Here is a 13,672-nt window from a genome sequence, read left to right as displayed (position 1 = left end):
GTGTTCACTCTGCTGGCCCTGCTGCATCCTGGGGCCGCACGTGACACCGCACATCCTGCATCTCATTGGCCATCTCTAATCAGTTCGTGAACCTGTGTTCTGAAAAAGCTCATCTCCATTAACTGCATCTGATGTCAGTCACCTCTGTCTTTGTTTCATTAATCTGCTGATCTAATACCTCTGAGAATGGCTTTGAAAGGAGCTCCAAGTAATGTCTGCTTTGGCATTCTTGAAATGACTCCCCTTGAGAGTTAAATCCCATTGGCCTCCGCCTTCCTCTCCTGTGATGTTGTAGTCGCCCTGCTACTGGGAGTAACTGTTTCCTCCCTGCTTCTCTGAGTGTTTTAGAGTAAAGCTTACCCTTTCTCCCTGTCCCTGTCTGAGCTGCATCCAACCTCTTCCAGCTGCCCTCATCAGCTTGATGATGCTTGAAGTGAGAGATGCTGAGCCATCACTTGGGGTCAGCTCTGCCTTCATGTGGCCCAGGTGGGAGGTAGACAGCTTTCAGAAGGAAGCTTTGCCTCTCAGGTACATCCCAGAGAAAGCAATCCATCTGTGTGAAAGAAGTTTGTGTTATACCAGCCATGCAAAATAATATAGAATAGACAGAGCATTTGGCTAAATGTTCAGGCCACATCTGATGTAGAATGCTTTCTATCTCAGCAATTATCCCAATACACAGATTTAAAAGTGGGCTTTTAAAAGACCTTGCTGCACTGTTTGCATCTCCCCTTACCACCACCCCCAAAAAGCCCTTCCCTTTAAGATGATTGCACCCTTTCCCCAACTCTCCTGGTCCTAAGGGAGCAGTGGGATGGGAATGGGAAGATGTTTGCTGTTATACATTAAAATAGACAATGTGTAGTCCACCTGGGCTGGAGAAGCTCCTTTACCAATATCCAGGCACTGTCTGTGCACAGTCACCAGCTAGGCTGCCGGGAGGGGCTGGGGTGCGGTGTGCCACATCAGTGAGGAGCACAGCCCTCTCCCTGTGACACACACATCCTCCAACAGCACTGCTCTTTCTGAAAGCCTTCCTAACTGAACACCCAATGCCATGCTTATTGTCAGTGTGGTTCTCATTTGTAGCCATGTTGCAGGGGACCTGGACATCCAAACGACAGCCTGTAATTCAGCCTCCCCAGCCTCTGGTCCCCACAGCTGCCTGCGGGTGGGGGGTGGGGGTGGGGTGTTGGGTCAGCTTCTCATGACTTCTTAAATAGCCAGAACATTTTATCTTCATCATATGCATAGTCTGGTTCTCTGCAACCAGATTTAGATAACTGTACAGGTTTGTTCCCCTCCCCTCCTAAAAGTGTAGGCTGCTTTTAGAACTCCCCCATTTGGTTTGACTAGGAAACCTGTTTGCCTCACATGGAAGTTCATTACTTTAGCAGGATAGAAGCAGCAGTCCCTTCCCCCAGAGGGTAGGGGAGCTCTCAGTACAGTGGCACAGCAAGACCAGGCCAGTGGGCTGTCTGGGAAGTCTCTGAAGGTCTTAACCATTCAGCCAGGTTGAGCAGCACTTCTCCTTACTATGTCTTCTCACCAGGGGTATTCATCCTACAGCCCCATTCATTCATCCACTCAACCCCCCTTGTGCCAAACACTGTCTTTACTATTGCAGAAACTGAGAGGAGAAAAACATCATTGCTTTCAAGGAGCTCCCAGACAGATTGAGGAGATGGCCTGGGTGACAGATGTGCTAGAGGTGTGCCCAGGGAGGAGTAGGAGCACAGGGAAAAGACAGCTGACAAACACTGGGGTGGAGTGGAGAAGAAAACAGAAGACCAAGAGAGCAATTCTGAAGGAAGTTATTCCTCAGCTTAGTCTGTTCCAGCAGTAGTTTTTTGTGGTAGGAAGGGGACATAGGCCCAGTGTGCATAGTTATCATACAGAATAGAAACTTGAGGGTGGGGGGGTAGATAGATAGCATAATGGGTATGTAAACAGATTCTCATGCCCGAGGCTCCAAAGTCCCAGCCAGGTTCAATCCCCTGTACCACCATAAGCTAGAGCTGAACAGTGCTCTGGTAAAAAAAGAAGAAGAAGAAGAAGAAGAATAGAAGCTTGTAAGTCTACCGCACGTGGGAATAAACAAGTATTCAGCTTGGCTGGAGCACAAAGTCAGGAGTTGGGGAACAGGTGAGAGGAGAGACAAAAGTTGGTTGAAACCATCCGTAGCACAGTGAACAGCAAGGACCTATTAGAAGACTGTGACGCTAGGAGTGACACAGCACCTGTGTGTTGCTGAAATACCCTAGTGGATGTGTTTTAGGGTATATCAAATGAGGGGACGGCCTGGAGATGTGGAGATCAGGTAGTTTAATGAGAATCAAGAGAGCTGGGAGGCCTAGAGTAAAGTAAGGCATTTGCAGGGGGAATCAGAAAGGAAGGAACTAATATGAGATCATGAAAGTTAAAGTTACAAGTCCCTGTACCTTACTGAAAATAGGCAGTAGGAGTAGCACAATGGGTCAAGCGCACGTGGCACAAAGTGCAAGGACCGGCGTAAAGATCCCAGTTTGAGCCCTCAGCTCCCCACCTGCAGGGGAGTCTCTTCACAGGTGGTGAAGCAAGTCTGCAGGTGTCTTTCTCTCCCCCCCCCTCTGTCTTCCCCTCCCCTCTCCATTTCTCTCTATCCTGTCTAACAACAACAGTAATAATAACTACAACAATAAAAACAACAAGGGCAACAAAAGGGGAAATAAATAAAATTAAAAAAAGAAGAAGAAAAGAAAATAGGCAGTGAGGGGCTGGAGCAGATAACATAATGGTTATGCAAAGAGACTCTCAAGCCTGAGGCTCCAAATCCCAGGTTCAGTCCCCCGCACCACCATAAACCAGAGTTCCTAGTGCATAAGTGGTGACACTGTTAGACATGGAGTGCACATATCACAGTGGGGTTTGAGAAGAGTCAGTGACTTCAGTGCAGATCACTGAGTTTGAAGTGACCTGTGATGCAGCAGGAGGAGACTAAGCACAGCTAGTTGAGAGTACGCAATAGAAATGAAGGTGTCTATTCAGCTATCCCTCTGAGCAGTGGCTATTGAAGCCCCGAATGGTAGTGCAGGAAGGATGTAAGGGCTGAGGCTGGGGCTCTGGCATTTAAGGAAGAACCATGTTGGAAACTGAGGAATGTCCAGAAAGGTTGGAGGAAAACCAAGAGGGAGGAGGTGAGTATCTCAGCAGGGAGGAAGAAAAGGAGCAGTGACAGAGCAGGAGCTCCATCAGGACACACGTCTGTTAAGTACTCCTGACTGGGAGGTTCGGCCAAGTGTGCCAAGAAGGGTTGATTGTGGAGAGGGCAGAAGCCAGGGTCCAGCAAGTAAAGAATAGCTGGGCGATGAGGAAGCCAGGTAGAAAAGGTAGACTGGGAGTCAGTGGGGATTCATAGACACTCATAGGTGATTCATATGGGGCAGATCTGAGGGACAGACATCAAGAGCTTGGCTTCTCATGTAATTCTCACTACTAGCTTCCTCCACAGTACATCTGAGGAAGTTGGGAATGTAAGAAAGGAGGAAGTGAGAGTAATATCCAGAATGGAAGGTTCTTCTTTCCTTTTATTATTTTTCCAAAGATTCAGTGTTTTGTTTTGTTTTTTTTCTTTCTCTCTTTTTTTATTCTTCCATTTTTTAGTGGATAGGAAGGACAGAGGGAAGTTGAGAGGAGTGGGGAAAATAGACAGGGGAAGAGAAAGATAGACACCTGAAGACCTGTTTCACCGCTTGTGAAGCATCCTCCCTGCAGGTGGGAGCTGGCAGTTTGAACCAGGATCCTTGCACAGGTACTTGCACTTAGTACTATGTGCGTTTAACCTGGTGCATTACCACCTGATGTCCTCCAAAGATTTATCTATTAAAAATGAGAGAGAGAAAGAGAACTGCAGAGCATCACCAGGACTTAAACTCAGCATGTGCAAATTCTGCACTTTACTCACTGTGTCACCTCCCACTGTGTTTTGTTTTGTTTTGTTTTTGCCTCCAGGGTTATTGCTGGGGCTCAGTGCCTGCACCATGAATCCACTGCTCCTGGAGGCCATTTTTTCCCCTTTTGTTGCCCTTGTTGTTGTAGCCTTGTTGTGGTTATTATTGTTGCTGTTGATGCCGTTCGTTGTTGAATAGGACAGAGAGAAATCAAGAGAGGAGGGGAAGGTAGAGAAGGGGAGAGAAAGACAGACACCTGCAGACCTGCTTCACTGCTTGTGAAGCGACTCCCCTGCAGGTGGGGAGTGGGGGGCTCGAACCGGGATATTTATGCCAGTCCTTGCACTTTGCACCACCTGCGCTTAACCCGCTGCACTACCACCCGACCCCCCTCCCACTGCTTTTGACTAATATTGTATTTATTTACTTATTGGATAGATATAGAAATAGTGAGAGGGGAGTCAGGCGGTGGTGCAGCGGGTTAAGCGCACATGGCGCAAAGGCAAGGACCACCTGCAGGGAAGTCGCTTCACAGGTGGTGGAGCAGGCCTGCAGGTGTCTCTCTTTCTCTCCCCCTCTCTATATTCCCCTCCTCTCTCCATTTCTCTCTGTCCTATCCAACAACGACGACATCAATAACCACAACAATGTTAAACAACAAGGGCAACAAAAGGGAAAATAAATAAATATTAAAAAAAAAAAGAAATTGAGAGGGGAGGAAAATATAGAGGAGAGACAGACCTGCAGCCCTGCTTCACCACTTGTAAAACTTCTCCCTGCAACTGGGAACCAGTATCTTGAACCTGGGTCCTTGTGGAGTATAGCATATATGTTCAACCAGGTGTGCCAGAGGCTGCCTTCTCCCCCCCCCCTTTTTTTTTTTAAATTTATTATTAATTTTCCCAAAGCACTGCTCAGCTCTGGCTTATGATGGTTTGGGGGATTGAACTTGGGACTTTGGAGCCTTAGGCACGAGAATCTCTTTGCATAACCATTATCTTTATTTATTAGATACAACCAGAAATTCAGAAGGAAGGGGAGATTGAGAGGGAAAGAGACACTTGTAGCCCTGTTTCACCACTTATAAAGCTTTCTCCCTACAGACGGGGACCAGGGGCTCGAACCTGGGTCCTTGTGCATTATAAGTGCAATATTAAGTGCAAGAACTTACAGTGGGCTAAAAATGATCAAGGAGACTGTTTCTGAAGGAATACATACAGCAGCCACTGCATTCAAAGAGATTTTGGGAGTAGAGACCTGTACTCCTTGGAACCTTGGACTTAAAGGATGGGAGTGATGTGGAAAAGCTCTTGCAGCATTGCTCAGTGAGCTAACTGGCCTGCGCTCTACTTTTCATAGTAATTAGAAGACTAGAAGATTCAGGAGAAAAATACTCTGGGTGTTGGTAGTCAGAGGTGAGAGGAGTCAAGACAATTATCTATCCACAGAGGGAGGATGTGTTGGGGCTGCCCCCCCCCCCAGGGGGTTCATCTCTCTAAGTAGTTCATCCTCACAAGCTAGCCCTTCCTCTCATCTTGCCTTCAGGTCATTCGTTAGGGCAAGTCTGGTACCTCTGAGGAGTAGAGACTTGAAAGAAGCTGTGTGGAGGATAGATCTGACCTGAGGGCAGGACAGTCTGGGGAAGCCTTGGGCGTTCTGTATGCAGAGGCCCCCAAAGGGAGTGGCCTCCTGCTCCTTAATAGATGGTGATTCTTTTGCCCACCTGTGCCTGGATGGCTCTAAAGTAGCTCCTGAGGACTTGTTCCAGTTGACCCCTTTCTCTGGGAACTAGTTCTTGGTGTTCAGAGGGAATCTGGGAGAGAGGGTGTAGAAGGGAAACAAAAGAACAGAAAACAATAGCTAGTCTGTTTTAAGTCTCTAAGTAGGAATTTTTAACACTTTAGCCCAATTTTCCCTTTGTCATCATCGCAGAAGTCCAAAGTGAAAAAGAGAAGGGGGCTGGGTGGTGGTACCCCTGGTTGAGCGCAAATGTTACAAAGTGCAAGGACTCAGGTTCAAGCCCCGTCCCCACCTGCAGGGGGAAAAGCTTTGCAAGTGGTGAAACAGGGTTTCAGGTGTCTCTCTGTAGGTCCCCCTCTCTATTATCCCCATCCCTTTCTATTTCTGGCTGTCTCTAGCCAATAAATATAATAAAAAGTTAAAAAGAAAAAAGTAAAAGGGAAGTATTTGCTTCCAGAGGGTAAAAATAGCAAGTGTCCGAGAGGACTTGTCTTCTCCAGACTGTTCCTGACCTGTCTCCTGCAGCACAGAGAGAGAGAGAGAGAGAGAGAGAGAGTGTGTGTGTGGTGGGGGTTGGGGAGATCTTCCTGTCCTGGCTGCTTTCTTAGCATGTCAGGTGGAATCATTTGAGCTGATCCAGCAGTAGAGTCCAGGGTCCAGAGAGAGTGAGTATTCTGTTTAATGTACTTATTAAAAGAGAGCCAGAGCATCACTCCAGCACATGGACTTTCAGAGCTGGAATAACAACCCTGTGCCTTCAGATCATGTGCTCTACCACTGTAAAATCCCAGGTCACAAACACAACTCTTTTTTTCAACCAGAGTATTTCTCAGCTCTGGTCTGTGGTGATGCTGGAGACTGAACTGGGGATTTCTGGTGCCTCAGGCATTAAAGTCCGTTGCATGACTGCTATTGCTATCCCCCCAGTGTGAGTGCTCTTAACTCAGTTCACTCTAATCTTGAACTCAAAGTTCAGTGGGGAGGGAAAGGGAAAAAAAAAACTTGCTGATAAGAATGTCATGAAGTCATAGTTCATTAAAATGAGGTGCCTCGGGTGAAGGGTAGATAGTATAATGGTTATGCAAACAGACTCTCATGCCTGAGTCTCCAAAGTCCCAGGTTCAATCCCCTGCACCACCAATAAGCCAGAGCTGAACTGTGCTCTGGTTAAAAAAAAAAAAAAAAAAAACTGAAAAAAAAAAAAGAGAGAGAGATGTCTCGAGGAGGGTAGGGGGTCTAAGCCAGGCAGGATTTCTGGGGATGGCACAGCCGAAATCACCGCCCAAGTTCAATGCTGGGGCCTCCTGGTTTAGATTCAGCGCTTAGGCCCACAGTGCCAGGTGGCCACAGCTCAGACTCGTACACATTGCTTCCCTAGCCTCATAGCTTCTCTCTGGTTTCTTCCCATGACAGTTTGACTTTGGAGATACCATGGTCCATCAGGCCATCCATACCATCGAGTACTGCCTGGGCTGCATCTCCAACACCGCCTCCTACCTGCGGCTCTGGGCCCTCAGCCTTGCTCATGCGCGTGAGTTTATGTCTCTCAGAGTGAAAACTGTGGCTTTCCCCTTCTCTGAACACCCTTTGAGATGAGGGATCTCATCAGAGTAGAAAATACATAAAGGTTCTGGAATTATTCAAGACTCTTGAATCTAGGGAGAATGATGTCCAGATGGGAAGATCAGCGCTTTTTACCAGGTTAGATCTCTACAGTGGTCCCATGAGGACCATGGGAGTCTCCTAACAGTGGAGGAGGACAGTGAAGAATCCAGAACCCAAGATGGTTGGCCTGGTGTAGTGGTTCTGCCCAGAAGCCCTGGTGCCTGAGGCAGTGCAGCTTCAAGTTCAAATCTCGTGCTCACTTGCTCTCTCTCACCCACCAGGAAAAACAGAGGAGGGACTTTTAAATAAAAAAAAAAGGTGGTCCAGGAGGTGGCACAGTGGCTAAGGCACTAGACTCTCAAGCATGAGGTCCTGAGTTCAATTCCAGGCAGCACATGTACCAGAGTGATGTCTGGTTCTTTCTCTCTTTCCTCCTATCTTTCTCATTAATAAATAAATAGAATCTTTAAAAAAGAAAGAAAAAGAAAATATTTAAAAAAATTTTTTTAAGTGGGGTACGGTGGTAGCACAGTGGGTTAAGCGCACGTGGCGCAAATCGCAGGGAGCAGCAGAAGGATCATGGTTCAAGCCGCCGGCTCCCCACCTGTAGGGGGGTCGCTTCACAAGCGGTGAAGCAGGTCTGCAGGTGTCTTTCTCTCCCCCTCTCTGTCCTTCTCTCTTGATTTCTCTCTGTCTTATCCAATAGCAGCTATAACAACAATAACAATAACAACCACAACAAGGGCAACAAAGTGGGAAAAATAGCCTCCAGGAGCAGTGGATTCACAGTGCTGGCACCGAGCCCCAGTGATAACCCTAGAGACAAAAAAAAAAAAAGTGAATGAATGAATGGGGGCCAGGCGGTAGCATACCTGGTTAAGGACTCACATTACAGTGTGCAAGAACTCAGGTTCAAGCCCCTCGACCCCACCTGTAGGAGGAAACTTCATGAGTGGTGAAGCAGGGCTGTAGGTATCTCTGTCTCTTGTACTCTCTGTCTTCCCTCTTCCTCTTAATTTCTCTCTGTCTCTATTCAATAATAAAGTAAATTAAAAAAAAAAGTGAATGTATGGATGAATGAATGAACCAACCATTGTTGTGTTATCTCCCCATTCCACAGAACTATCTGAGGTGCTTTGGACCATGGTGATCCACATTGGCCTGAAGGTGAAGAGCTTGGCAGGAGGTTTGGCGCTGTTCTTCATCTTTGCCGCCTTTGCCACCCTGACCGTGGCCATCCTCTTGATCATGGAGGGCCTCTCAGCCTTCCTGCACGCACTGCGGTTACACTGGTGAGGGGCGTAGATGGGCCAGAAGGTGGGGGCATGGCCTCAGCTGCACCGGGGCAGATTTACTCCCTTACTGACTCCCGGGTCTTCACGGGAAGCTGTCTGCTTCCACATCACCACACATGGGGACCTGTCTCAGCAGTGAGCATCCATCAGGAAACACCCCAGAAAAGTATCACTCTCTTTTCAGTCTCTGGAGAATGTTCTCATAGGTGCAGTCAGGGCTACTCTCCCTACTTTCAGCATTCTTCAGTACTGTTGACTGTGGTCTAAACTTCTTGCTAAGGTTCTGGTTTTTCTGTTTGTTTCTTGCTCTGGCATACAATTTTCTGCTGTTTCCAGAGCAATGAGAGCAGCTCTGGAATAGAGTCTAAGTCTAGAGTCCAGCTTCTAAAGATGATCTGTGGTGTTACCTGTCTCGAGTTGAGAGGAGGGCTTCGGATGTTTCCTTCCAGCAGTTCTCTAAACCTGGAAGAAAGTGCTAGAGCATACTTGAGTTTTGCCCCTGCCCCATTCTGTCACTGTGCCAGTATCTTTGAGTAGGACCCCTGGCAGCTCCATGTGGGTGGGAGGGTTCCCCATTCCAAAGTATGCCACTCAGTACTCTAAAAGTAACCCCTTCAGAAGAAGGTTAGTAGGGCTAGTTGGTTTTCTTTAGTTTGTGGCTCTTAATGATACTGTATGAGATAGCACAGTTGTGGAGAAGGGAAGAAGTGGGATTTGGGTTGGACGATGACTCCTTGACCTCAGAGCAATGTTGCCAGAGTTAGCAAATGAAATGACATGGCACTCAATTAAATCTGAATTTCAGATAAACAGTGAATAATTGATGGGGTAGTGGCTACTGTGGGTTGAACCCAGGACCTCATACATGCAAAGCATAAGTTTGGCCACTGAGCTGCATACCCAGCCCCAACCATGAATAATTTTTTTAATTTAATGTTAAGTATTTCAAATGGACACCCTGTACTTTATCTGGCTCCTCTACCTCTGTGAGTCTCCATTTCCTCCTTTGTGTTGTGACACCACCTACCCACCCCCACCCCACCCCCGCCATGTCTAATCCCTCTGAGTCTGGACACTCAAGACCCTCTTTTTAGAGAACGATACACGCCCACTGGGTGTATATAGAGTTTAACCAGTTTTGGGGACCACAGACTCACTAAGCCTACCATCAGAACCCCGGAAGGAATGATCCTGTGGTGTTCCATATCTCAAAATCAGAAAGGGGGCTTTAAATGTTTCTTTCCAGCACTTCTGCAAACCTGGAAGAAAATCTGAAATCTGGGGTAGGGATGGATAGCATAATGGTTATGCAAAGAGACTTTTATGCCTGAGACCCCAAATCCCAGGTTTGATACCCTACACCACCAAAAACCAGAACTGAGCAGTGCTCTGGTAGAAAGAACAGAGGGGAGCAGGGGGAGATAGCATAACGGTTATGCAAACAGACTCCCATGCCTGAGGCTCCAAAGTCCCAGGTTCAGTCCTATGCACCACCATAAACCAGAGCTGAGCAGTGCTCTGGTAAAAAAAAAAACAAAAAAACAGAGGGCAGGAAGAGCAAGAACGAGGGAGAGGAGGAAGGAAGGAAAGGAAAGATCTGAAATCGGAAGCCAGGAAACCTCAGCCTCCGCTCCCCCACGTCTTTGCTTTTTCTTCTAGCTTGGCCACGGCTGGGCTTGCTCAGTCTCGTCATTCTAAATTGCAGAGGGTGAGAGTGAGACGAGTGGGTGAGGCATGACTGGGACTTAGTCTTCCCTGAAAAGCTTCTATAGGAGGCTCCATCCTGCTGTATCAGTGAGCGTTGCTGTCTCTAGCCTGGCTTTCCTCCCCTCGCCTGCCTCTTCCCCACCCAGCTGTTGTTTACTGTAGAGTGAGGATTAGGAGTGCTGCTAGGAGTGCTGCGTGGTTCAGACTGCTGGCAAGCTACCCTGTTCTCAGCTTATCAGTGCACGCTTTCCTCAGCACACTTCCTCAGCCACTCCGTGTGAGGGAATGTCTGTGTATCCAGCCGTTGGTGACTCACTTTTTCTAGCCCTCTTGGCTTCCTTCCTTTCCTATTTAATTCTATTCCTGACCCTGGACTGAGGGAGCAGTTACCACCCGATCTTGATGTCACTCCAAGCAGGGAGTCTACTACACTTGCTTGGGGTGCGGGTGGGGGTAGGGTAGGGGGGACTAGTCAAGGAACCAGAACCCAAATGTCTTGTCAGCGATGAGCCAGGCACACCACATGAAGAGGGTTGGCCTGGCTTCAGTGCAATCTCCTGGGTGAGCTGAGGCAGTTTGGGATGCCATGTTTTGTTGCTGAAGGATTAATTCTTCCTCAGACTCACCCCTGGCCTTTGAGTGAAAGTGCTTCCCCACATCCTCATGAATGGATTCAAGGAAGTTAACAAATGATAAGACAGCGGACTTAGGACACCCTGGGCTTGAGTTTCAGTGTTGTCAGCACTGGCTGGCTTACTCTGAGGAAAGTAGGTACCTTTCTGAACCACACTTTCTCACGTGAAACAGGTTATGCCCATGGGACAAAAGTACTATGATTAAGTATGAAACAGTACACATGTCAGATGTTTGTCCCTGTGCCCTAGCATGTCATAAGCTAGTATTCAAGTACAAAATAGGGTTGTCCTGCCAGAGAGGTGAAGACCTATGTAGATAGTATCCAGCTGTGGTATCTTTAAAGAAATAGCTGGGGCTGGGTGGTGGTACACCTGGATGAGCGCAAGGACCTGGGTTTGAGCCCCTGGTCCCCATCTGCAGGAGGAAAGCTTCACAAGTGGTGAAGCAAGGCAAAAGAGGGGATCGGGCAGTAGCACAGCGGGTTAAGCGCACATGGGGCAAAACTCAAGGACCGTTGTAAGGATCCGGGTTCAAGCCCCCAGCTCCCCACCTGCAAGGGGGTCACTTCACAGGTGGTGAAGCAGGTCTGTAGGTGTCTGTCTTTCTCTGCCCCCTCTTGATTTTTCTTCCCCTCCTTTTGATTTCTCTCTAACAACAATGACAGCAATAATAACAACAACAGTGACGATAAACAAAGAGGGGAAAAATAGCCTTCAGGAGCATTCATAGTGTAAGCACCCAGCCCCAGTGATAACCCTGGAGGCAAAAAAAAAATTAATAATAATAATAGGAAAAAAAAACTTGAAAAGAAATTGCTTGGGGGCCAGGCAGTTGTGCACCTTGTTGAGCACATACATTACATTGCACAAGGATCCAGGTTCAAGCCCCTGGTCCCCACCTACAGGGAGAAAGCTTCACAAGTGGTGAAGTAGTGCTGCAGGTGTCTCTCTCTGTCTCTCTCCCCCTGTCTTCTCTGCCCCTTACAATTTCTATCTGTCTCTGTCCAATAAGTTAAAAATATATATACAAGTAAAAAAAAAAAGAAATTGCTTGGAATCTGTTTAGGTAAAGGGAAGGAGGGCAGCATGTGCGACCACTGAACACCCTTCAAATGCATTTGTTTTTCTTTTCTTTTTTATCAGAGTACTGTTCAACTGGTAGTATGGGAGATTGAACCTGAAACTTTGGAGCGTCAGGCATGAGAGTCTCTGCATAACCACTATGCTGTCTACCCCCACCCCAGATGCAGATTTTAAGGAATAGGCTCACCAAAAACTGTATTTGTGGAATGGGGGGCGGTGCGTAGAAATACTGAGGAATAGTGAAACTGTGAGCTCCATTATCTGGAGTGGCTTTGCAGCATTTTCCCCCACCACAAGACACTGAAACTGGTGCTTGTGCACCCTCTCCTGGCCATGTGTGGACATGCTGCAAGGCTTCCTGGCCTCCCAGATTCCTGAGCACTTGTAGGAAGTCAATGTGGAGGGCAAGGGGAGAACAACTGGTGCCACTAAAATGGCTTATTATTATTATTATTATTATTATTATTATTGGAGGGAAAGAACAGAGCATTACTCAACTCTGGCTACTGGTGGTGCCAGAGGTCAGAGCTCTCACATGCAAGTCCTGTACCCTCCCATTGCATTAACTCCCCGGCCTCAAAAAAATGTGACTTGATAACAAAGATAAACCATGAGGACAGAAGGTGGGCGACATTTGAAAACAACACTGAACAGACTAACGAACTAAGTTGTTAATTCTCTCCTTCCTTTTTTTTTTTAAATAATTTATTTCTTTATTGGGGAAATTCTCTCCTTCCTTTTTGAACTATGTCTGTCTTCTCTTTTCTTCCTACCTCTACGTAAAGTACATTTGGCTATCTTCCCTGCCATAACTGGATGTCTTTTCTTCTTCAGAAAAGGCAAAGACCATGGGAATGGTTTGTAAATAAAACTGTGGATATCAAATCCCCTAATAAAGAAGTAAAAAAAAAAAAAAAAAAAAAAAAACAACTGTGGACAGCAAACTAGTTTTAGCTGAAAGACTGTTGCCCTGTGACCCACTGTCACAGGAGCCTAACCCCTTTATTGTTTAATAAGAGATCCCAGATGCATATTGACATGTACACTACACACTTACAGACTGGTTGATGGCTACAGAGACAGAATCTGACGTGGTGGTGGGGGATAGCACCTGCTGTGATATGACACACACACTTTCATGTCTGAGGCACCAGGACTCTCACGGTTAATCCAGCCACCACCATAAGCCAGAGTTAAGCAGTGTTCTGGTAAACCAATCAATCAGTAAGTACAGACAAAATTAGAATCCACTAGTATAGATGGACAAACTAGGAAAAGTAAGAAAATCTGCTAAGTAGTTTGAGACTGTCATCATTGCCGTGCCACATGGACCATCGGATACGTATCCCAGGCCTTGAACTGCTCAGAGGATGGTAGAAAGGAGCAGAGAAGCAGTCTAGCCTTAGATTATCTTTCTAAAACTGCCACTCCTCAGCCACAGCACTTCCAGCAAAGGGAAGGGGCCTGGAACTCCACTCACTCAAGGAAACTAGGGTGCCTGTTACATAGCAGGAGTGACCTCTCTGTTGAACTCCCATTTAGCCCACTGGGCCACTATGTGGCCTTGGCTAGGTGCTGGAGCTGTGAGGGGTGACAGAGAACCATGTGGCTTCCTGGGGCTCCCTATGGCTGTCCTGACAGCTTCTGAATTCTGGCTTGGGGCATAGCAGGGCCCTGA

General features: G+C 47.2%; 1 protein-coding gene across 7 annotated transcripts in view; it reads left to right on the top strand.

Moving 5' to 3' along the window:
* ATP6V0A1 (ATPase H+ transporting V0 subunit a1) overlaps positions 1 to 13,672 on the top strand; it is a 90,586-nt gene that overhangs the window by 72,104 nt on the left and 4,810 nt on the right. For all 7 annotated transcript variants that reach the window (XM_016193388.2, XM_060203484.1, XM_007535004.3 and 4 more), the window contains 2 exons: positions 7,083 to 7,200; positions 8,395 to 8,566. In XM_016193388.2, the coding sequence (XP_016048874.1) occupies positions 7,083 to 7,200; positions 8,395 to 8,566 (290 nt within the window). The remainder of the gene's footprint in view (positions 1 to 7,082; positions 7,201 to 8,394; positions 8,567 to 13,672) is intronic.

This window comes from Erinaceus europaeus, chromosome 12, assembly GCF_950295315.1.
Source record: "Erinaceus europaeus chromosome 12, mEriEur2.1, whole genome shotgun sequence".
NCBI lineage: Eukaryota > Metazoa > Chordata > Mammalia > Eulipotyphla > Erinaceidae > Erinaceus > Erinaceus europaeus.
This window is presented reverse-complemented; position numbering and strand designations above follow the sequence as displayed.